Source organism: Varroa jacobsoni, unplaced genomic scaffold (assembly GCF_002532875.2).
Source record: "Varroa jacobsoni isolate VJ856 unplaced genomic scaffold, vjacob_1.0 scaffold_332, whole genome shotgun sequence".
Taxonomy (NCBI): Eukaryota; Metazoa; Arthropoda; class Arachnida; order Mesostigmata; family Varroidae; genus Varroa; species Varroa jacobsoni.
This window is the reverse complement of record NW_019213234.1, coordinates 27600-53975: the sequence shown is the minus strand read 5'-3', so window position 1 is coordinate 53975 and position 26376 is coordinate 27600. Positions and strand designations below refer to the sequence as shown.

At 43.7% G+C, this 26376-nt stretch overlaps 1 protein-coding gene across 17 annotated transcripts in view; it reads right to left on the bottom strand.

Moving 5' to 3' along the window:
* heph (polypyrimidine tract-binding protein 1 heph) overlaps positions 1–26376 on the bottom strand; it is a gene marked incomplete at its 3' end in the record, with an annotated part of 317749 nt that overhangs the window by 277706 nt on the left and 13667 nt on the right. For 3 of the 17 annotated variants that reach the window (XM_086967904.1, XM_022831472.1, XM_022831474.1), the window contains 1 exon segment: positions 11103–11236. Coding sequence is in view for 4 of the 11 variants with exons in the window: in XM_022831481.2 (XP_022687216.1) it covers positions 8762–8829; positions 8996–9013 (86 nt within the window). 17 annotated transcript variants of the gene reach the window in all.

The window sequence follows — 26376 nt, the reverse complement described above, 5'->3', positions numbered from 1 at the left end:
AGTTCGAAATGTACGTAGTAAGTATAAGATCATAAAAGTGAAACACTCATCCAGGATACTTCTGAATCGTTTTTACAGCTCTAGAAGTTGAAAGCTGATAGGATGCATCTTCAGCTAGCATCGTGAGTCCGGTTAGCTGAAGGCATATTTGGCAACTGTAACGGCTTTAACACTGGCCACATAGAGTTAACTCTAGTTACTCCTAAAGGTTCGCAACCTTAACAGGTGGAAGAAACCGTTCAAATCTATCATTATTTCGTCCCAAATCATACTACCGTAAATCAAGCTCAACGTCGCTTTCCAACGCGCCAGGATCTAAAGTCCGGCAGGAATTTGATGACGTAAATGGCGTGTGTTTGGCAATATTATCTGAATACGTGTAAATAAGTGTATGGTCCTGAACCCACAATTGAATCCGCCATTGATTGCTAACGAAGGCAGAACAGACAGCATGGCCTAGAACTAGCGGCTACAACGTTGAGAGTCAAGTGTACCCCACATGATGATCATATGTGGCCGATAGGTTGACAGCATTGCATCCGACTAACCGGTCGTACACTTACCGCTCCCTGATAAATCACAACGTCTAATCCTAATCTAAATAACTAATGTGGCAGAAGCAAAGGATAAAATAACAATGAGACAACCGAGGTGTAGGTAGGCCACAATAAGCCATTGCGTCTCTGGATTTGCTGGCAAAGGAGCCAACAAAGGAGAGATTACTGCCTTAGCGAATTTTCCCGACCCCCTCCAAACTGCAGTGAAATCGGTGCCCCCAAGTCACACTTGATCTGTTGACATTCGGCTATGCATCACATTGTGCCATGGCTTCGTACGACCATCCTTTCACGGATCCGGTCGATGTTACTCGAAAATTTTATCGTGCCATCGTCGTTCCTTATTCCTCTATCGAAAACCTTTTCGCGACTATTTACTTGCGAACAATACTAAAACAATTCAGATTCATAGAACATCAGAAATGACACAGGGTTCATTTAGCATACATTGCCTTACCGTACGATAATATCTACGACTGGCTAACTCAATGTCACATCGGCTCTAATTGTACCGAATAATAAGCCCGAAAACTTCTATAGGAAGCCCGTTGAACTGCATCGTATATATCACCTTACCTGGACCACGGTATTCTATGCTAATTCCGGCATGACATATATATATATATATCATAACGATTGTCTACCTTTTTCTGACACGCCTATTAATTCGAGCAGCTGAATAGAAACGTTCTTGTACTATGGGCTTCATTCTTATTCACGTGTGTATCTTATTCCACTTCAGATTACTAGCTCGGCCGTTTCCGGCGTCTTAGAGTAGTCCGATAGGGAGGACCGATTGATCATATCACGCACTGCAGAATCATTACCCTGACCTAGTCTTTAGTCGGCACCTTGCTGTATTAGCTACATTTGTTGTTGTTATTGCTGCTGTTGCTGTCGCTGCTGCTGTTGCTGTCGCTGCTGCTGTTGCTGTCGCTGCTGCTGTTGCTGTCGCTGCTGCTGCTGTTGCTGCTGCTGCTGCTGCTGCTGCTGCTGCTGCTGTTGTCGGTTATGCTGTGCAATATGCTCTGCGTGTTCAAGTTCTGGCGCTGCTAGTAAAACGTTACCTACGTATCTACGGCCGTATTTCGTTTCGTGCGTTTGACTTTCATATGTGTATATTTGCGTGTCGATTAGCAGCTGTAGTTGAAACTTATGACTGAGTCTTTCGTCCGCTAGTGGCTTTTAATTAAAGTCATCTGCATAGAGACGACCCTGCCTGTTGCTGCGCCTGCTATGTTTAGCACTCGAATAACGGCAGCGGACCTACGTATCAAACGATAGTTGCTCACCGCTGTTCATACCTCTAGGAAAGTGTTTCTAGTGAGATTTTGTTTTTAATTTTATGTAATGAAGTAACAAACCAATCGGGCAAGCGATCGAACGTCATCGACGTCTGCTACAGCTACCGCTTTATTCTTTTCATCTGTTGCCAGTGGCATTTGCGTGCTGGTTCGCCGCGCCAGCGTTGATTCGAGTCGATACGATGGTGCGTTACCGCCAACTTGTTATATTCAGCACAGCCGAATCGGCCGGACACGGCCGAAAAAACGATAGAAAACTGGATGGAAACGGCTGAATAGGCCGTTTTTGCTTTCGTCACTTTTGTTGCCGTTTCGTCCTAGGCCACTCGGGACTAGCAACTGTTTCAGGACATCCTTTTGATATATGACTGAATGCTTCCACCGACAGCATGCGATACATCACTGTGTTTGCCGGTTTAACCGATACGGCTTTGATAGAGAGGTTTAATAAGTGGCATAGGTGAAACAAATGATTTTCAGTCGACAGTGGTTTAATAGCCGACGATGTTTCATCGGATGTAAAATATCAGTAGTTCACTATATGCTGTCTATTGAGATTTTCCCGAAAAAAAAAAAAAAAGACATCCAATTATATAGTAATATATAGCGAAGCTGTGCTAAAAAGCTTTCGTTGGAGATGGTTGAAAATTTTGCTATTTTTCCTTGAATTTTTGCTAGTTTTTTTTTTTCTTTAAATACGCCATAAATATTTTCCACTTTACTAAATACACGTACGACAAAATTATGTCGATTGTAATTGAAAACGTACGAAAAAAAAAAGTCCGCTATTATCTAAAATGGTCTAAAATAAACATGATGTAGATAATTTAGTATTTTCATTCAGTAAGGGATTTTCCTAGCTCTGTTTCACGTTTCAGACTCGCTCTAAATTCCCATTTAAAAATGTTCGATGGACGCACATATTCTTTACTAGTTCCAACGGTTATCATTTACACAATGGCCAATATGTCGTTTGAATGTAATGATACGGTCTTGCCGACACGCTAATTTCTGAGTAACATTTGTTATATTTAATATTTACTAACGCATGAGATAACTGGTGGTCAAAACAAAAACCATCATCCATACACATACCAGCTTGCAACAATGCTAGTCTTGATCCTATTTTATTTATTCGGCTACTTCGTTTAGATGATAAGGTCAAAAGCTTACTCTCATTATGAGTCTAATTAAAGTGGATTTTGTTGGCCTTATCTGGAATTGGGCCAATAAACCTATATAGGCAACGGTATAGCAACCACATAAACAGCTATCAGTATCCATAACAATATCTTATTATCGTCGATTTTTCTTTCATTTCTCATTATGAATACATCATAGTAGTATTTTTGCTTGAGAATGACGATACGCTCAATGAGCTGCGCGCTGGCTTCTCGTCGGCCGATCGCCGACATCATTCGAGAGGTTCATTGATCGGGTGAATGTTCCGAGTTTTTCCAAACTTCGCTCCTTTCATTATATTCTACCTTTGCAGTACTGTATACAGCGAACGCGTTACCGCAATTCCTCCGGTGTTCACTTCCGACGCCTTAGTTTTTTCGATGTTCCGAAGGGAAGGCCCGCCAAAAGTACTCACTCAAATACCGTCATCTAATCCAAAATTCTCACTACACCAAACACGTGATAAGAACTTCTACGTGGGGCATGAAGTAAATATCCTGCATCGTATTGTATATTATATATATATATTAAAGTTTACCTTTTCTTCCTGTCATTGTGGTGGGTGTAGTAGATCCTCTCGGTTAGAAAGAACTAACATTTTAGCTAAGCTCCACTGCCATACAAATAATAGTTGTGTAAATGTCTAACCTTAGTATATGCTATACGCATATCAGGCTTACGCAAATGTTCTTACTATTTATGGCAACCATGCAGCATCTCGAACCCCCTGTATAGACTCATTCGGCTCGCCGTCAGTAGAACATCTCAACAACGTTAAAACGCGCTACGAATCGTCGGGATCGCTTTGACGTACGAGGAAGATGGAATGGAGGCAGCCGCCGCAGGAGTAACAATAGTAATTATAACAGGAAACAGCCAACGATTCACAACATGTCTGCTAAGGTAGATTGGTGACTGAAACCTCACGAAGCGGTTGCCCCATTGCTCTCACACCCTTTTGGAAACGTTGAAATCTACGTTCCAGGAAGGTCACCTGCAGAAGTCGCGTCGTATCTGTTAGATCGTGTTAACAACGTTAATAGAAACGGTCGCGACCCGTGACAGCGTCTAGCTGAACAGCAACAAAAGGGCAAAACCGTACCGGCAACAGCAGCAGCAACAACAACAACAATCGTCTTAGTTTATCATCAATGGCCGAGCGCACAAGGATGATGATAAGGTTGACTCCCTACACATTAAGGGAATACAGTTAACATAGGCACATACTAGGAAGGCGAAAAGAAGCAAGCGATAAGGTAATGAACGAATGTAGATACGCAAAAAGTACTCGCGTTTCCGCTCCCGCAGCCGCCGCCGCCGCCGCCGCCGCCGTCGTCGTCGCGGCAGTAAAACGAACACGTTAAATGCAGTTCGCTACCGTCTTACAGATAAGCAAGCGCTGCTGCAGCAGGTTATTTTTGTGGGCTTTGGCCTGTACCCGTTAACACTTGCCCCCTAGCTGTTGCAGACGCCCACTTTTTCCTAGATTTTGGCCGTGCTAGTTCTCTAACGTCAACGCCCACTCGAGTGTCCACGTAGGGCGGTGCAACATCATAATGTAACCAGTTGTCGAAAAAAAAACAAAAAGAACCTATAACTAGTTGGGAAGTGTACAGCTTAGTGCAGAGCCAGCATACTGACTTAAATGAATATCCCCAGTTAACTCGATTCTCTAATCAATAGGTCTTAAAGTAAGTGTCGTGCCGTGGATAGGGCGGTGCAAAAAAGGAGCAAGTGATATAGATTCATTGAGAGCTGGCAAGAAGCGAATCATTTTCTGTCCAAATGTGAGCTTTCACACAAAAATATCCTTTATTTCAGGGTGTTTTTCAACGACGTTTTAATACAATCCATTAGCGTTTTTTTTGGTGACGTTGAAGTTCTGACGTGTGGTTTACTCGTAGTACGTCATCGACAAACAGTCGCTTGGAAACAGATCGTTTAAGGCCTGGACTAATATCCAGATGATTGTTGAGTCACTTGATAGCCAAAATTCCTATATTGTTGCTATGCGGCGCATAGCATACGGCCAAAACAAAACCCTAGAACTCAATACACTATGATGAACTATCGAACGAGGTACTCTTGAGGTACTTGAATTTGTTTAAATTCAAGTTGTTTTACAGTAATACCGTAAAATTTGTTGTGCCCCGATCTTGAACCCACAAGTCCAGATTATGGCCATCTATCTCAGCATAGATGGCAATCGCAGCACTAGTCGTATTAATAGACACACGTTGATAAATAAGCACCTTATATACAGCCTAGCTACCTAAAACCCTTCTATTCTCTGTTTTTCGACCTTTACATCCGGTATCGCCGTTAGGCGTTCCATCTGACAGACGGCTGGTTGGCTCCCGGCACGAAACGAAGTCCCTCTGTATTTCTATGGCCGGATTCGAACCTATACCACAACATGTCCCTAACATATCCTGCTACTCTAATAGCTGTCAAGGAACTATTATCATAATGTTTCCTCTAGTAATCGCTACATTATTGTTACCGTTATCAACGCAAAGTGGCCAGGACATCTTAGCGCACTCATGTTGACCGCTTACGTTATGTGTGTTACTATGGCATCGCCTTTCAGTTTAAGAAGTCGACGCTTCGGCCAATCCACAGCTTTTGTAACACTATCCCTGGTCTCTGCCGAACGTTTGGTTAGCGCGTCAGTCATATTATACACGTAAAAGATCTCTATCTCTCATTATTTTTCCCTATACTTGTGTGTCCCGTTATTTGCTGCAAGGCATTGGTAAGGGTAGACGTTCAATCTCATTGCTAATTTGACCCTAGCGTTTGACCGCTGCTGAGCCTGAACGCTTAGACAATCGATATTTTCCTATTTTAAATGGTAACGAATTCCTAAGGTTAACCATATATATATATATATATATATATAGGGAGAGAGAGAGAGAGAGAGTACTAATAGATTAGAACTCGCTTATATAGCTCGGCTGCAGCTGATCCAACGCTTGTCGTTGTTGCTCTGGCTGAAAACAACAGGTACGGCTACTGAAGCAGTAGTGGAATTGTAGTATTTCGCTATGCGTTTCTGTATTCTATTTCTGGTTTATTTGTCTACTTTCTGTGGGCAAAGTGCCTCAACGCACTTTGTTTTCTGGCCACAAAAGCGCATCGGGTCGAAGTCGTAGGCCAGAGGGAGCTGTCAGGAACGATATTGTATTTTCGGAATCATCTAGCCTTCCGGCATTGCGAACCTAAGCTATCTGCCACTTAAGGTCCGCAGTGATCGAACGGAGGATTGAGACAAAACAGTCGTTTGTGCGACGCAATAGAAATATCTATGGCGCACTACCCGCAGCCTCTGTCACTGTCAACGGTCTCACAACCATGGCTACGAATAGGTTGTCGTAATCACTATTGTTTCTGCTGTCGTCGCCTTAGTCTGTAGTTTGTTCCACTTTAGACGTTGAGCGTTTTCATTTTAAATAGCAGAAAGTGTGGCAACGGCATTGACAGCCGTAACCACAGCCATCACTAACTCTCCACCAATGCCTTAGCCAGCGCTTTTATCGAGCAGTGGATCATACGAAACGTCTCTTTCCTAAGCGCTTGACTACTAAATTCCGTTACAGCAATGAGTGGATCACTCAAGTTAAGCCCCACGCCAGCGATGACCCCTCGTCTCTCAGTCTACCCCATATATTTCCCTATTTATCAAAGCTAAGCTGAACCATCAATAATAGAAAACCACTCAGACGGCTTCTTAGCTAGCTGGACTGGCCAGTCCAGCGGCCAATACCAGTGCAGTAAGATTCGCTAGTAATAACGAATTTCCATGTTGACGTCCAACTGAACTAAGCTGACTATCGGTACTAATCATTAATCAAACAGACAAACAAACAAACAGACGCCCGCACACAAAAATAGCTGTAGGAACACACACAGTAGTTACAAGCCATGTCAGAGCTCTGCAGTAACATCGGCACAAAAAAAATACACATTCACAGTAGCCTGTGGCCGGTACTTCGCCGTTGCAATTGCGCGAAGTATACACACATATATGTTTATGATCTAAGTTACAGTGGCAACCGTTGCTTTATGTTGGCCTCTTGAACAGTGAGAAATCGCGGAAGAGGTAGACGCAGCAACTTTAAGCTAAGTTGTTGCCTACCGCCCACTGTCCTTGTGCGGATCGATGACCAGTCGAACTAGGACGGCACACGTAACTCTCGTTAGCAGTAAACGTAACTATTACAGCTTTTCGATGCAGGACAATGCTATGCCCATCGCGGCCAGTGGCATGTGCTGTTATAATGGACAGTATTTTGTTTATCTGCATGTAGAACTGTACGACAGCCCGAAAATGAGCTGCTCTTGCAATTACTGTGGCCGCGGCCGCAGCCGGACGTCGTGGTCGACAATGTAACAAGTGCCGCTGGTGGTGGCGGTACTTTCGGTGATGTGGACTGTTTGCCTCTCTTCGTAACGTTCATATCGATAATAACAGAATTGGAGACGGAAGGGTCGTAGGTTGACACGAAGCTGGTGCTGCCGCTGGCCGCGAATCTGTCGGATGTTGAGTCCTAATTAGCGGTCAAGTCGGCCTTACATACGCGCAGGCTACGTCAAACTCTGCTCGAGCCGGGAGCGGACGCCAGCTTGTCGGAACCGGTAGACTAACAATTCAATTTTGTCGACACGGAAATCTGTACTGACGAACACGTGAATATGTCAGGCCATACGGACAGCGTGTCGGCAGCATCAAATGAAACAATCCTATTTTCCGTCCTGTGGCCCGCAAAGCACGGCTTGTATAAAGTGCAGTCTGTACAACAGTAAAAAATCCTTCGTTTAAACCATAAGAAGTCGTTCTTAACGTGTGATTGTTGATCTCGAGTTTTACGACTGAGATTAACGGCTTGCCGTGAATACGAAGAACATACGAGCAGAGGCACTAGCTTCACACTATCGATAGTAGTAAACAGGAACAGTTGCAAGTAAAATTACGAGATCATCTTTGTTGTTGATCTCTGTCCTGTTGGTCGGCCCTTTGCATTGTTGTTCAGCGACTGTAGTTCGGATTTTAACACAAGGAGGCACCCGATAGGGCATCCTCATTGATTTAGCAATAATTGAGTAAAAAAATATTGTCGTATTAGAGGCATTACAATGGCCACACAAAGTTCTACCCGATTCGTTGAATATGTCATACTACAGGTTTGAAACGTTGCACAGGTTTGCCGAGACGAAATTTTCGCCCAGTCATAAACTGGTCTGAGTGGTTATGCGGTATCACTTCGACCGATCGAGATTCAGTGACACGTGCCTAGAACCAGTGTCTCCATCACATAAATCATACAACGGCAGCATGGGTCACTGAGTGCTGACATAAACTATAGGTGTTAGAACGACATTAGAAAGTAGAGGGCAGTTTCAGTTGGGAGTACCTTAGAGGAAGGTAATGAGAGAATAGGTATCTAAACGCTTTTCTGTGTACAAGAAAAGCAACGAAAAGAGATGTGCGGCAGGTCCTGCGTAGTTGAAGCACCCTGAAGGCACGTTTTTAATGGACGACGCGTCTGCACTACTTTTGATTTGTTAATGCTTCAGACAATGTCGAAGGCTCCCCTGCTATCGAAGACAATCTACTGAAAATAGCTCGGAATTCATGTAACAGTAACAACCAGCCGCAGCCGTAAAATACATCAAATCCTTTTTGGAACAAAGGTTTCAAAAGGTTGTACATTTTACCTGAAATAATCAACGCTCCATTGATTCATAATCGTCGGCGTACGTCGAACGTTCCAAGGACACAAAAGCTTCCACAACAAGTCGATAACGAATTAATCCCAACTGGGTACGATATATTGCGACACTAGTCATATACACACACGTAGACACAACATACACAGACACAGACACAAGCACATGTACGTACATATACACAATCCAATAGACCCAATCTGAAAACCATTTGTCGTCTACCTTGCCATAGCAGTTCATAGAAAGCACAATTACTATCCAGCACTTTAAACTAGACTAAGGTTAAGTCGAATAGTCGACTCCCGATCTGCCACGTAGTTTCCTCGTTTGTTTGTTTGCCTTGAACAGATGCAGTGTACAAATCGCACCAGCGTGCACGATGAACGCATCGTACAAGGAGACGTGCAGCACGCTAACAAACGAAGTAAAAAAACAACACGACATGGACCTTTCCTCGATACTTGGAACGGTGCGGTCCACGTGCACGTATGCGACACGAATGAAACATGACGCCGACGCTGGGCTTAGTGCGGCTGTGGCAATTATTATGTCCGTAGCAGCCGATTTCGATGCACCACCAGGACAACCATCGACTAACAGAGAGATGTCGATAGAGTGAATCAAGCGAAATTGAGAAATTGAACAGAACCGCAAATAGGACTATACGCGAACAATAGCTTAGATCGAGTGGTTGTATAGAACGGTATCTAGAAATCTGTTAGTTGACATTCCAGCTCGATTGAGCGGAGAACTAGACTATCTCAAACGTCTCTGTTGATATATACGGAAACTCGCACATAGCTAGTCGTGGTTACGCGTCGCGAATAGCTCTCAGTTTCCAATTCGCGTCGCTGTTTATATCAAATGCATGTACCATAGTATGGCTAAACTGAGCGTATTGATGGTGGCGCGGACAAGAATTCTTCAAAGACGTCAGCACTACGTGGCGGTCTCCAGCGCCTAATCGACTTCACCAGTTGCTTGTTATATCTGTATCCGACAAGGAATCGAAAGCTAGTTACGCTTGATTACGAGTCACGAGCGTTCGTCGCAGTAAGGCAAACGTGTGTTCGAGAAATTAGGACAGGGAACTTTGTTACTGGGGCACATGCACGAGAAAAATGACATTCGGCCCGCCGTTGTGATTCGACTGAGGTTGCTGTTGATGAACGGTTCGCGGTACAGATCTGCCCGCCGTCAATAACGGTCTCATTGCGAGTCTGCGTTACGTATATGCCATATGCGCATATCATATTGATCATGTTTTAGGAGTAGTAGTACATGTAGGATGTAAGCATCTCCATATAGCCAGATCTCGTTCAGCCCGTTGCTGTTAAGGCGGGTTCCTACTGACTCAAGCAGCAGTCGATGACAACTTACCATTTGGCATCTGGCTTACACGGAAAAAGACAGCATCAGTCGAGCCGACTCAAACAGTACTCTAGGCCGTAGCAAGATATATAATATTAATGGGGATACGCCCACGAACAATTATGTTTACGCTATATCTACGCCGTATATATATATATATATATATATATATGTATATATTGCGAGTTCAAAGTTCGCTGAGATGGATGAAGTATACTTTAGCCTAACCCGTCACCGACGATGTTTACATATACTACTTAAACATGTCTATTTTTTTATAGCAGAAATGGTAACAACAATATCGAAAAGTTAGAGATATAACGGTGATTTCGTCTAAAGAATTTCAGAACAGAGTTTGTTGCAAATCAATTCGGAGAACGACGGCTCAGAGAGTTGACGTTAGTAATCACGCCAGACAGGCAAAGGGGCCGAAACACTAATGTCTAATCGATTCTTTAAGCCACTTGCTCATGGAGAAAGTACCCACCATCCGGCGGACGGTAATTTGCTTATAACAAAAATCGTTTCTGTCTCGACCATTTTTGAATGACAACAAACAACTTTTAAGTGGCGTCAAGGCTGATCAGTGGCTAGGAGAGATCTGAAACCAGCCGCACAGGCAGTCTACCACAGTCATAGGGAAGAGCAATCTCGGGGCTGTGAGTTAATGATATTAAGTTACGCAGATAGAAAATTGTTGATTTTCGCGTGATAGCGTTAAAGACGGAAAGATTAAGAGATGATACAGTGAGTAAATACAATCAACAGGCAGTGCTAAAGCGTCCAGGGGTGATTTTCATTTGCATTATGTAACACGTGTGGATCCTGTGCTGATCCGCAGCTCAGGCACCGCTTATCTTACAACTGATAATAGTTTACACACGATATACTACTGTGAGTGTAAGTTCTACAATCGAAATGCTTCATCAGCTTGTGTTACCGTACGTAGGACGCTTACAACAGAATCACTTTGGATTTTTCAACTACAACAAAATATCCTTCATGGCTCCTTTTACGCCTGCCTCCAAATCAGCTGCGCGTTCCGTCACTCTATAGTAGTTTCTCACAATCGACAATGAGACCCGCGCTTACCTAAAATACAAATTCTCCGCATTAGTAAATGTGTTTCATTGTTCCGGATAAATATTTTCTGTACATCCTCACCAAATAAATAAACAAGTATCTAACAAATGTTGGAAACATGAAGATATTGTGAAAATCTGCATCAGCGTCTCGCTGATTCAGGTAGACGAGCGAAGTTCATGGATAAACAACAATATAAAGATAAACTGAGAACGTTTCAAGCACCGCATTACAGAAATCGACACAAATAAAAAGGAACAAGGAAAATTGATATGGTTAGAGCGGCGTACAAAAAACGTTTGTTACAAATCCCGTAAAACCAATCTTGTACTAAATGGGCTTGCTCTTTTGGCTCTTGTAGCCTCGCGCCTGTTTACAAGCGCCTGGATACTGCGAACCTTGTCATTGTAGCCTATATTACTTAGTAATACGTTAGCGGCAAAAGGGTTCACACAGATTGTTTGCATGGGATATTTTCATTGATAATTTATCTACTGTAAGATAGTATAGCGATTCAAATAACTTTATGTACCAAAAGCAAATAAAAACTTGATATTTTGGAGAAAATCAACTTTAACCTTTATTAAATAGGGTAGCCCAATTATATGATAAAACTAAATAAAGGAATCCACACGTTCTGACACAGTGTCGCTATCAGTGAGCCATATAATTAGATGCTCTTTGATAGCACTGATCTGATGAAGCAACTGCAATTTGCCCGGTGCAAAAGCAAGAAGCAAACTAGTATCTGCTTACTGTTTGATTCACTAGGAGAGAGTCATATATGTCCAACCAGTAGTCAAGGCCCATCAATCTCTCCCCTCTCTCCTTTCTCTTTTTTTTCATCTCTGTCTGCCTGTGTGACTGTGTATTTAGGTTAGTAGACGATATAGACAAAAAATTGTCTGCCAGATCTATCAACGCATATTTGTAGAATTTTCGGTGTACCGCCCCGACAAGACGACCATCAAGGTCTACAGTAGTAAAATCAAATTGAGAAGAAGCCATAAACACGCTGTCGCCTTTTTACGCTCTACGAAACATTCATTCATAAAACAGTAGCGGCACCAAACAGCCCCATCACGTCGCACCCGATCGCCGTGGAATACGTGCGCATCATCAAGCAGCGACAAACGACCACCAAATGTAACAGAGTTGGGCAACCAGCGAGTGAGCAGTTCATGAAATCCCACTATTTTTGTAATACTTGCTTATAAAGATTGCTTCAATGGGGGGTCTGCTACCAGGCCAGTAACTCACTACTGCTCACGTCTTTCACGTCCCCTTAATACGAATCCCCATAACCCTTGTTAAAAAGCCCTCTCACTTCTTTACTTACAATATCCCAGCCGTCTTTGCCGCCCGCCTGTCTATGTGTTTGACAAAGTCAACTGCACGAGTGTTCCGGAGAGCCAGACGCAACCGCCGGAACCGTGGCAGTACCTGCACGCTATGGTCAAAAATACATCGCCGAAATAACAGATTTAGCGTTTCCTTCCAGCATTTCGTCTTTTTCGTCCACCAGCTTCGTTCATTTCATTTCGTCTTACTTGTTGTTGGTCACTTTAGGCTTACTGTTCTTGTCCCAAGAAGGCTTCGCACACATCGAATTGGGGAGGGATAGACAGTCCCCCAGAGTGGGGGACGAGACAAACTGTTCTAGACGCGGACAACCAACGACGAATACAGAAATCCCGCATAGTGCGGTTGTCTGGCTATAACATTGGCGCCAATGATCGCTCCGACCGCCAACTTGCTCTAGCTTACCATGGCGGTCAGGCCCCTGTGGCAGCTGGACTTTTCGCCAGGGGTGAGTATTTTTAACAAACTAATGACTTGCTATAGTATCTTACTTATATGGTGAAGCGTGAGCATCGCTTCGTGGTATCTCTGTTAGTGAGCGTTTACGAGCGACTCGTCAAATATCGTTGGCTCCGCGCCACGGACGGAAAAACCTAGAAGCGAACGAGTGTGACCAAATTATCTGTAAAATTGCATTATCCGTAATTCATTTTGCACTAGTGGGGACAGGGCTGCATAGCAGCCGCCATAAAAAAGGCAAATAACTCCAGTTCTTTTGGTGGTAAGGGTGGCGGTCAGGGAAAACTTCACAATGAGCAAGGTCCACAAAAGATAAAGGCATCACAGTATACATGACCAGTAATAATGGCGGTGAACTAGATGGGTAAAAAAAGGCACATGACAAGTTCGTAGTGACAGCAGCGGCCATTGTGCCTGCTCTCGGCTGCACATGATCACCTTAGAAGGGATTATTTTTTTTGATCCTGTGATTCAACTGCAGGCCAATTCAAAGTTTCCTATGCGGCCGTTCCACGTCAAGTGCTGCCTATTGTTGTTTGCAGTGTCTAGGTGTTAGACTAGTATCAATTAATCGAAATGCAGAGTTCCCCCGCATTTCGTCGACCAACATAGGCCTGCCAGATAGGCTTGCATCGATTACATTTTGCCGTAGTATAGATATTACGCAGCGACCGTAACATCAGTATGTACTAATTGCCCCTAATTACTTTCGTCAGTAATAGTACTAATTATTTGTTATATTCTATAATGCATATTGAGCAGGTGGATTTCACTGAATAAAATCGAACTAGTACCTTTATTTATACTACAGCGGTGTGCAAACATAAGAGTTTGAGCCTTCGTTACAATCACAATCAGCTGACCAAGTGAGCACATTTAGCCCACCTGATGCCCTCAGTCCTACCTTTTCAAACCTTTAAACCGTCGTTTTCTATTTCTAACATAATACTTTGATTTACAAGGTTTGTCTCTCCTATTGAAAATTCGATATAGCTCGAAAGGCACTGTTGTCCAAGTGACATCGACATTTTAGCAGCTTAAGCTAACCAGATGACGAAATTTGATTTTGTGCCCGATGCGCCATCAGTGATCTTGACAGAGTACAACTTCATCAAAGTGAAACAACGTACGGTAACGACGTAGGCAATCTGTCCGAGTTTGATGTGCCGATGAGCGATTTTGTTACCTTCACGATTGGCATAACACCGTGGACGTCTAGATAACACGTAGACAATATTCCGCCTGACAAATGGTACGAACGGCAGACCAGGGCAGTGTAGGTCCGTCAAAATTCGCATCTGTTTAATAGAAAATTTACATACATATATAAAAAGGCATATATATGCAGGGTAGCCGGCGTTTGTTGTCCGATAAACGTGCACCAACACAGGACGCTGATCAGAATCTGTCCGCAGTCGATGCAGCCCGAATTCATTCGTAGAACAACAAACAATACACTGGGCGCTTATTCAAGCCCCAAATCAAACCTCAGTGAATTGACCCTTCCTCTTTTTTTTTCTGTTCCACATTTGGTCCTCGTGGTGAAATTGGGTAATTTGACGGGGCCACCAACGTCCGAACGTTAAATCGGTATGGCCTATTTGCTACGCGGTCGAATAGCCTTTGCAACAGTGTGGCAACGCCAAGACGCTGACTAAGCAGAGATTTTGCCCCGCCTGTTAGCACTTACCTAGTGACACTATACAAACCAACAGCGTTAGTAACCGCTCATTTGGTCAGGCTGGTCATGGCCTGATCCCAGGCGTGGTATAGCTGAGAAGAAGATCTGGCTTATGTACGGGCGACGCACATACAGCAGAATTGCACTAGCACATAACAGGCGTGAAGAGCATGGGTTAGCGTACATTTTCGGTAGGAGGCGGTTCTCGTAGTGATTTAGCACGGTGCCGGTGTCGGTGCCAACAAAGCAATATTTCGAACTAAATAGGAAGATGTCTAGGTGATTCAGGACGAATTTGGTACTAGGTCGTGTTGTCTTAATAGATTTTTACTGTTATTTTTGTGTCAGTAAGCGGCTCGTGACTGGCGAGTCAAGGCGTGACCGTAGACACCCGTCACGACACGTTACGGATTACTGCGTAGCCAAAGCTTGTTGGTCTTTATTGTTTTCTGCTCTCTTCACCGAGCAGAAAGCGATTGATGGACGCTAGCTCCGTTGCAGGACGCAAAACACAATTGGACTAATAAAGGAAACATGTATCTGTCTTCAACAACTAATATTGTCGACTGTTGATATCTTGAACGTGCCAACTTTGCCCAAAAATGTTATTATAGACATAATCCAGAAACTGACCGAATATAACAGATATAATACTATGTCTTTTCCGATTGTAAATGCACAGATGAGTAAAGAGCTTAGACATATGACATATTGTATAGTTTATGGCAAAGGGGCTCGTTGGCAAGGGTGTCGTCGTATAGACCTCCGAACCCCCTTAATTGTCATTGAATTGTGCGATTATATTATGTCTATTGGACGTTGGTTACCGGCATTTTGGGTCGTGCTACTCTATTACGTTTCGTAGATTACTACTTTACGTTTATTATACTTATTCTTGATGTACAATTCGATTTACTAGTTTTCATTGGTATTCATTAAACAGTGACCGGTACAAAGAGTAGAAACAACCGTAATAATTACCATAGCTTATTAATAAGTTATTCCGGCCGTATATTACGTTTCCGGTGTACGGGCGGATATCACAATATTTTATGCAATATAATAGCTAAACATAAATGAAGCTGAATCTTGACCAGCTACTTAGCTTTGCTATATGGTTTAAGGCCAACATGCGGAACCCTCGCCTCGTGGTAAGAAATATAGCACGTCGCTCCGCCACGGCTGGGAACAGAGCAACGGCAGAGGATCCTACATGAGGTAGAGGAAATGTATTCAATGATAGAAGCAAAAACGTCCCAATTTCCTTTTTCCCCGAGAGGAATCACGGCACTGGACGCTTATAGTAGTTACCTTTATGTGTGTCACTTTTTGTGTGTCACCCGTCTACGTCGATGTACAACCACCTGTTGTGTATCTAAACCAGAGCTTTAGATACCCAGTTTCCTGTATCAAATCAATGACTGAAAAATTGGCCGCGGAACGGCGCCCCATGGAGGCGATCACAGGCTAGTTTTGTTACCACAAAAAATGATCAACTGTGCACAATAAAATGGAAAGCCGGACAATGATAATCAGCCTTTGACAGTCAAGGCCGCGGGATGAGGGCAACCTTGTAACGACAAGACTTTAGCTTCGACTTCAAATTGAAGGCTCTACGAGATTAAGTACTTTTTTTCTCATTACCAAGTTGTCCACATTTCTAATTTCAGTTCATCGGGCAGTTACGTTAGATTGGCGTGAATGCCACTGGTCGCCTTTCGATATATCAGTCGGCGCTAAAAGATCTCTACTCTTACAGACAGAGTCGTCTTTGGAAAATGCTATAAAATGCAAAAGCATAATATATAATGGGCCTACATGAAAGCGTCCTGGTGAATGTTAAATTTGATCGTATACAACTCGTTCTGTCAAAACGAAAAGCAGAATCGGTCTCAAGAAAAACGTTCACGTTTCCCTGCAGGCAGGCTCTCGTATTACTGTAAACAACAGTAGCCAACGACGAATTTCCTTGTCTTCGGTTTGATTACGGCTTACCCCCAAACGATGGTATCATACTGTCACTGTTACGGGCTTTGAGCTTAAACGAGATCTTTACAAAGGCTAGTTCCAATTAATAACCCCCCACCTTCGCCATCTGTTCTCGCCCTCGCTATATACTGCCCCGACCTAGTCGACGCAATTCTAATTTTAGGCAAAAAGAGCGCCCTGGTTGGTTTTGGACACCCAAATTGTCATTCAGCGCGTACGATACAACGGGCTTCCTGACATTTCCGTCATGGAAAAACTACCAAAGAAGCTTTCATGCAAAGCAGCTTTACAACACCGACTGAATCATTCAGCAATAAAAAAAAATGTAAGAAATACGCGAGCATGGTGAAAAGTCGAAGCACTCCACCGAGAACATCTAGAGTTCCCTCTGCAGTGAGTCACAGCGACAACAGTTAGCAGAACCTTTTTTTGTAATTTAAAAATTCAACCTTATTGAATCGACCTATGTAGTGATGGAGGTACTAATATATGTGCGCAATGATTCCATGACGGTAAATTCTTGCTTGCTCATCTGTTAGACCCACAGGACTATTTCACATTGACACTTTTACGTTGGCTATGTTTTACGTTGGATCGGAAGGGCATACTGATAGTTGATCATATGTGTTCTTCGCCCACGTCTCCCATACCCAGATGCTTCCCGAGCGTAGAGTCGAGTTAGTTCGATTTCGCAGGCCAAACAATAAAGCTAAGAAAAAACGAAAGGATTTTAAATGCTAACAACGGGCTTTATTTTCAGCGATACTGCGATATAGCGCATCATGGTTAGCTATTACCAGCCCAGGCTTACATACAGCATCTTCACATTTGCCGATATTTATTTTATGCAATTTCCAGACGCAAAACTCTGTAAAAAACGTAGGCGAAGAGAGCTACGATGGCTGGCTCTTGCTCGTTTTATCCGACAGTATCTACTCATTAATCTAATCTGACTATTACGCTGAGTCTGCGGGTACTGCCACAGCGATGTAACCGGTATGAACAAGCTGAAAAGCGCCGAAGCGTCACCATTATTATCGCCAGATAAATGGCCAACATTTACTGGGTGGTTGCTACTATCGCCCCGGCATCATAATCGACGGGACGTGGGCCTGCACTCGTTAACGTCACGAACTGCCTGAAGTGAGCAACATCTACATGAACGTAGTCGACCCACTGACACAGCAGCTAGCCGCGATGGACTTCTGTTAGGAGCAGCAGAGGCTCCGTCAAGCAGCCAGGCAAACAAGTGCCCACAAACACAAACAATAGACACACAACAAATATCAGGTACGGTATGGGCTCGGTACCGTCACTGACACTGTAGTCTTTTGCCCCCCCCCCATACGGCCCATTTCCGTACGACGTGCCATGATGTCCCCTCAGCTCATGATCGGACTGTCAATCAGCAAACGCGCTGCTAAGGGGACAAGGAGCCGCATTTGATCAAGCATGCTTGTCGCTAGTGACGTCGCTACGAATTTAAGCTACTGCGCCCGCCTACGCTCACAGCAGCCACAATGTATTGCATGGACAACTCTTTACCGCCAGCCTTGTGTCCCCGCATGGCATCTTGGCAAGAGGTAACTGACGCAACGGGACCCTGCCAGTAGAAACGAAATAACAGCGTTTACGAAACAACAACAGCATACAGGAGAGGACATGGAGTGGCATTTAACGGTTGTAGGTGGACGCTTGTAGATCACGTAGTTATAAACGCCAGTAAGAGTAGGGGCCAGCGTAGCCATCACTTAGGTTAGGGTAACGACATCTTATGCCGCGTTTCATCTGTGTTCTGTACAATGAGTGGACATAAACGCCCTGATAAAGACAGATCTACGGTATAGCAAGCCAGTACAGGTGGGTAATCAGCAGCAGGTGCCAAACGGCGCTGCACCGTTGCGATCAGCAGTATGTACTAGGGATACTAGCACCATTCTAATATATGAATGCACCATAGAATATAACAACGAATACATGTAAAAACGAATTTGGACGCTGTTTACTCATGAATCACAACACGTCACGCACAGATGTATGTATATAAAATATAGTTCGGTGCCTTCGCGTCCCTGCACCAACAGTCGAAATAGTAATCCTGCTACTGGCTCCCTCAGTATATACAAGTATTACTAGACTTCGTCACGGGCTGTTGTAACAAGCACTAACCAGAATCAGCCTACAATAGTTTATCATGCTCGCTGGGGTCAACCGGGGTTTAGCGCTTAGGTTTTTTTTTTTCTAAAACGTCAATAAAACAATAATTGAAACGTTACCTTGAACAATCTAAGGGGAGACTAGCGTGAGTAGAGATATTACTGATCCGCTAAAAGCACCCGTTCCGCAATCTATTAGTGAGTGTTGATTGATACGATCCTTAGTTTTCGTTCACAACCATATGATGTCCTTTCATATGTGTGTGAGGTGGTTCGTATCAGATGGGTATTGTAAAATGAATTAGCGAATTCTGGGTTCCACGCGTATCGATATCACGGGTCACAGAAACAGCCTATATTTACTTACACGTTTCACGCCCAAATACACAGTGATAGGGTACTCGTTGGTTTACTTATTTTTACTGATATTATTAATACATATCTTTTGGTCTCATTCGCTTTCCGACAAATATCTATATTTGAGTAAACATAACTTGGACAAAAAGAACGACAGAGTGCACAGGCTACAGAAATCAGCCGGGTCAATCAATCCGAACTATTGAACAACTGTTCGTCAAACTGAAAGGGGCAATATTATAACAGGGGCCAATCATGCGCAAAAAGAAAGTATTAAGCTAGTGTTTCCACTAGTTTACTCTGTTCTTTACTAGTAAACCATGACAACTACAATAGTTGAACTAGAAAGGTAGAGAATAAACGGGTAGAAGACGGAAGAAATCAAGCACTGATGGAAAACGTCAGACACAGAATAACTGATTACTGCGAACAGAGATGATAGAAGAAATATCCTAAGTCTATATAAACGCGACTATTCCTCAATCTTGTAAACAAAGTGGAGTTGATGTCTGACTGCTCAGGTATAATGATACATAGGTAGTAGTAGTAGTAGTAGTAGCAATAGTAGTAGATTCAAGATCAAGTTGTTATGTCCAATCGAAAAAAAACACTCGCGGCATAGTCCAGTGTCGGTTTTGAAGCTCGTGTTTTTTTTCATTTGCAGAAAATCCCACATATTTTAGAGGATTATTATCATTTGGACCGGTTACCATTGAACATTTATGGGAGGTCAGCTGGGTCAAGTACACTATACACAGAAGCTTGAGTACACATTTTGAGCTTTAGCAACACAAATACTGATATTGCGATACCAACTTTAAACAAAATGATTCTCAATCAATACTAAAGAAACAGATTTAATTGTACAGTTATTGTTCATTTGTTAGCCAAAACGTTTGTAAACTAACACAGCGCAATGATGCTAATCGTAAAGACCACAGAGACCGGAAAGCGAGTCTAAATTATCAAAGAAAAAGGGGTTCATCGACAGGAATCACAGCCCTTCAGCAGGCTCAGGACTTCTAAGGCACGCAGTAAGTCACTTGAACGTACAGCTAGAAGTGATCAAATCAGAGATGTCAGCTTCTAGGATAACGTCGTGCGTCTTCGTTACTCCCTACAGCGGCTGCCTTCATTTGCGACGATTGGTCGCAAATCTGTTCGAAGCCTTATTTGTCAGCGTGAGTACGTACGTTTACGTAGATGAAAGCAGGCTGCCGATAATAAACAGTATATATTCCCGTCCTTGTTATTACCACTTGATATCTCTGAATAAAAATCCGCCGTCTGGTCTGACCTGGCCTAGAATATTCGACCTATATCCGCATATGGAAGTGTTCGATTACAGCCGTATTTACGTATGAGAACGCTAACCTGGTATGGGGGTTCCCTTAGGTCAAATAACAGCATCTCGTCATCGATTATCGATGGACAACCGTATGTGTCACATAACTATAAAGACACACGTTTGTGAACTTGCGTGTGTCTACATAGGCAGCTAGTAACATTCAATGTCAACTCGTACTTCATGCGTGCGTGCGCGTGCGAGAGGCTTGTTATTTCTACGTGTAAATTTGGTGTTCAGCAAGTCACACATCATCGGTGTCAATCTTACAGGTATATTACGCCAAATAATACTTTCTGGATAAATGGTAAAAAGGATACGTTTCAGGGGAAACTGGCTTCTTTATAGTAACCTAATTGTTAAGGTACCATTGCATCACCCTACACAAGCATCTATGACTACTTTTCCTCAAAAAGACCTGAAAGGTGCCGCCGCTTACCGGGCGCCATTGGGAGACTACACAGTTAGTTAGCATAAAAAGCTTCGAGAGCTTAGCTAGTGAGTTGTTAGGGAAAGGACTGCCAGGTCTTACAGTTACAAAAGCCAATTTCGGGAGCCCATTCGACAAACTATTGGTAGAACACGTAGTAGTACTCAGAAGCCATTTCTATTATGGCCATAACAATCATGCTGGAAGTATCAGAGAAATATGTACGGGATTGGTTAACAGTGCTTTGCTGCTAGGTAGGCGCTGCGCTTTAAGTAACAGGACTGATTTGCAGCACCTGATGGCCAGGAACTTCTTTTGCTTTCCGAAGCTTGTTATTTTCGCAAACCACAATAAGATTTAAAATGATGATCGCTTATGTTGATATCAGCAACTTACGGCTTCGAGACGCATATTGAAAAAATATAAATAGCACAAGATAATTAGTACAAGTACACTCAGGTGTCGAACGTTTCGCCGTATATGGGAAGCTACCCGTACTAAGCCGGATGAAGGAGCCGCAGACAAAAGAAGTACATTTCGAGACCGCTTCAACCCTCTCATTCTACAGTCACAATTTTAATTACTGTATCATTTCCTGTTTAGAAATAATGAGCACTTTGACATCGTGGATGACCTTGCAAGACGTCCGCAAAAAAATGTCCGCCCATCTGGAAACGCCTAGATGGCACCCTTTCATTGACTGTACATCAACGGCATCGTTGTTACTGTGTTGTCATAGTCTATCTCACGGAGTCAACAATCTGTAAAATAAGCGTTCGTGTCGCCACCTCACAACAATGATAAAACGAGATTTTTCAGAACGTCACCAGTTAACCAACAAACTCTTTTCGTCGTTAGTTTATCCAGAGCGTCACCGAATCATCGTCGCCGCCAGACTGTTGTAACATCTGCGCTGGCAACGACAGACGATCATACCACAGTCAAAGAGATAGATATCCATAGAGCCCGCAAGAATCGTAAGAACTTCAACAGAAACAGTATAGTGGTCACAGACTACCCGCCGCTGTCAGTTCCGTAACGCATGCATGTAATGTTAAGCGCAAAAGCACAAGGCCGCAGCAGAAAGCCCGTCATTACTATCAACAGTGTCAGCGTCAACAAAGTAAGGAGGAAAGTCGGACAGGTCGAGGGGAAACGGCTGGCTCGGGAATACGTTGGTGATGACGACACTTGGCGTGGTATGGTATAACAAGCTACTGATTATTTGACTGAGTCAATTTAATTCGATTATCCGATCGCCCACCCTCTGCCCGCCTTTCCGACTGATAAATCGTCATTGTATCGCAGTAGTTCACAGCCGCAACAGTGTCGATCGCAGACGGTTGCCATGGTCGTGGCGACCCTTCGTCTCTGTAATGAGGAACTTTTTCGCAGAAAGTGTTATTTGTTTTACCATTGCTCCTCTCCGGTACACGCCGTTCCCATAGAAACGTCACCGAGACGTCTTGTCGCCGTATCCCTATCCGGTTAGTTCATACTGCCAATTTGGCCTCGCCACTGACGCTAACGGCTGAGCCGATTGTTTCTTACTTGACATCGTAGTGGTTATCCCTAGTCAGGATGACTGCTGCAACAGCAGTATCGACTGTTATTTGACCAGCCCAAAATCTAGCATGTCGTCGGGTGCACTCCTAAGCCCACGGAAAGGACGAATATCTACTTCTGTTTTTAGTATGGCGCATGTCGGCTGTTTCGCAGCAACTGTCTGGCATATTACCCCAGATAAGGACAAATATATTACCACTCGTTCCTACAATACTCGTGCGGATATCACAGTCGTACTGCTACTGCTACGTTCACGTAACGCGAGTGCTCTGCTTCAAGTTGCCGGCTTTTTGTACGCATCCATGCTTCAGTTGTCATTATCGTGCTGGCGTCGCGCATAGGATACTTTCCTGCTTTTGCTTTGGCCGCCGCCGCCGCCGCCGGCGCCGTTGCCGTGCGAACGAAAGCCAATATTCAAAATAACCGACCGAAACATTTTTACCAGCTAGCAGAGGACGCTATCCTCGCTTAGCAATCGATCACCGAAGAGCAGACGATTCCACTGATCTGCGAGGTTGTGAGCGTGCTTCTGTGTCCTCGAACCAATGCAGGTAACGATGGCGGAGGCGGAAGCAGCAGCGGTGATTTAAATCGTAGTAGCGTGTCGACGCTTTGATTTGATTCTATCAGTGAGCATTAGCTCAGCGGTCTCGAAGCAGTCAGCTCAATCAAGCGAGGAACACGTCCATCCGTGGAAATGAATGAAAGAAGAGGCTGCGAACTGCTGAGGAGACAGTTCTCGACGAAGCGCGTAAGAGTGCGGAAATGATGAAAATGACGACAATACTGTCGCTGACTTTGCTTGTTTCGCTCATGAGTGTGTTCCTATTTGACGACAACTCCGACACGGTCAATCCAACGAGAGAGAGATAGCTTTCCTGTCGTCCCCTTTGAGTTATAATGGCTGAATGAAAGCCATTTTAAGAGAACATCAAACGCAATTCGTCCACTGTGTACGAAGCTAGCTTGTGGCAGAGGAAACAGCACCACTCTGACTATAGTCAGAGGTCTATAGTTTATATATAAATGATAATTCGACGACGTTTTGCACAGCTATAGCTCGTGTTCGTTGTTGTGTTCTGCTGCTTAATAAGCGGTGCTTGATGCTGATCAGAGTCAACCGTGTACTCCGCCATAGACGTATCTTTTGCTTGCGATTTTCTGGAAGAAAACTTCCGTCCGAAGCGAACACTACAGGAGACAAATTGTAGGTGTGCGTCTTATACAATGAAACAATTATCAATACGAATTACGTTATATGGAGCTGATGATGTCAATGATGCCTCCTAAATAGTAAACGAGCTCGTGTAAATATTTGACTGCAGAGTACGAACAGCAGTAGTAGTTGGGTAATAATGCATACGAATGGAAATGAAAGCAAAAGTCTTTCTAAAAAAGTCGACACCTCGCTAATAATGACACAGTTAAAAAAAAAAAAAACACTAGCAGTTAAATGCACGCCTGAGGAGGCTTCGTCATCGCGTTATCGACACGATCCAATTCAGCCACGCTAGTGCACAAGCTAAAGTATCTTCACTATAAGCAATTTATCTGAAGGAGACGCTCTGCTAACCAGTGACGGCAGCTGTTCAGCTGTTCGCAAATAAAGATACAATGTAACGGTATTTTTTTCTATCGGCCTTTATTTAAAAAATCTCTTAGGATTTTTTTCATCTGTCGTTTACGCTCTACAATCAGTCTGAAAGTTCATCACAGAAGACACTCAATCATTTTCAGGCAATCACAACCCCGACATCCTCATTCAGGTTACGTAATAAACATTTAAATGTGGCGCCAATGTGTGTCTCGCTAAACGTTGGCTGAATGCAGAATCTTTTCTGGGTCCTCGCAATGCGCATGACAAAACAATTTTCCTCCCGACATGGTCAGTTCTATCGTCCCAACTAAGACGTGCAAATTCTCCTAGCAGAAGATGGGGGGACAGATGGAAGGGTTCAGGCCAGCCCTGTGCAAAGTTATACTTTTTTTTTGTCATTATATAGACGTGGTTTTTAGTTTGGGGCAGTTGATGATAACTGGTTTGGAATAGATGCTTGCTTGTTGCCCTACGCTAAAAATTTTATTGCCATTATCGACAATTTTCGATGGCTACTTTTGCTCTCTAACCGCTTAGTCACAACAAGACCGGGATTTCATTACAGTTTTCCGACCAACAGCTGAAATGCCTATCGCTTGATAGCATCAATGGAGCTGACCTCAAAGCGTTTTGCATTTTCCATCATATTTGATATTACAAAACATAAGCTTGAATAGTTACTGATTGACGACGATCCTTGGCTCGAAGTGAAACACCAGCGGAGCATCTTGAAGTACTTGCTCGTCGCCAATTGTCTTTCAATATACGTATCTCAAGTGGCTGCTAAATAAATGATTGCCACGAAAAGAACAAAAGAATCGGACGGATTTCGGCTGGGGACTCCATCAGCGTCGTAAAGTTTTGCTAAGCGCTATCCCCTCTTTTTCGTCGTCCGTGATAACTACTACCGCCGTCGCCGTCGCCGTCGCCGCCGCCGCCGCCGCCACCGCCGCCGCCGCCACCGCCACCGCCACCGCAGCAGTAGCAGTAGCGACAGGGCAATTTCAAACGATGCAGTTTCCGCTGTTCTGTCGCCAGTTAGTCAATTAACCGGAAACGACTAACAATCGAGTAGAACGCAGCGGATAACGCGGAAAATGAACGAATAGCTGGAAATGATCGCGCAGTAGCAGTAATGTCTTTGCATGCTAAACCTATGGACGTGGGGTGGTCTACATTCCAAACTAAGCGTAGACACGGTCAATGTTATCCTCGAAGTCCTGTCTAAAGTAGTGCTTCACTAAGGTGGTAACGCACGCAAAGCTCGAAACATACGTTTTCTAGCTGGCTGTCTTCGCTGACTGCTAAGAAGCCGCTGGTGAAACGGGCCGCACGAAATCTAACTTAGTGTTCGAGCGGGTCTAAATTCCCTTTCAAGCGTTTCTTCTGCCTAGAGCTGACAGAACTGATGAGGAAGAAGAAAACTGCCGAGTCCCATGATGATAAAAGGCTGCACGCCGTAGTCTGTGAAAGGCAGATTTGCGTCCGAACAGGTACCAAATGCCCTTTAGCCAGGTCAGCAAGCTGAATGAACAGCACCTCGAATTGCTTCGTTTATATGGTGTCATTGGATTTCATAACATGGCAAACGCTTGCTTTCATTTCTAGTCATTGCGTAGTCGAGCTATAGCGCAGAGCTCGGGAACAAACATTCAATTTTTCCACACTGATAGCAACAACTCCGATAGTAAAATTCGTTTTCGACCGTTTTCTTTAAATTAGCCTCCATTGTTTCTATGGGTTGTATTCAAGAAGTTCCCCACATTCCCTTGAGCTAGTGAAGTATAAACGGTTCAGAGAGGTCCTTTATACTATAGTTAACTTCGAGATATTTATAAAAAGAGTAATTATTTATAAAAGGAGTAAATAAATGATGCGTTTGTTCTATTCACTCTCAACGGTTGCGATGATTAAGTTTTTACTCTAAATCCTTCTTTTTGTTCTAGTGAAACAGAAATCAACGAGGAGAACACGGATGAAATATTTTGCATGTTTTATGTCCCCCCTTAGGACTCGGCCTGTACAGTCCCTTTACTGTCTCTGTCGGCCTTATTCTACGGCGCTCCTTTACAACGGAGAATGGTTGATTTTGGACGTAACGTTTTTAGCATGACGGTGCACAGAATTACAAAGAAGAGAGGTCTTTTTTTCCAGACACACACAGATGCCCGTGGTGGCTTTGGGCGATTTTCGTAAATGTGCCCCCT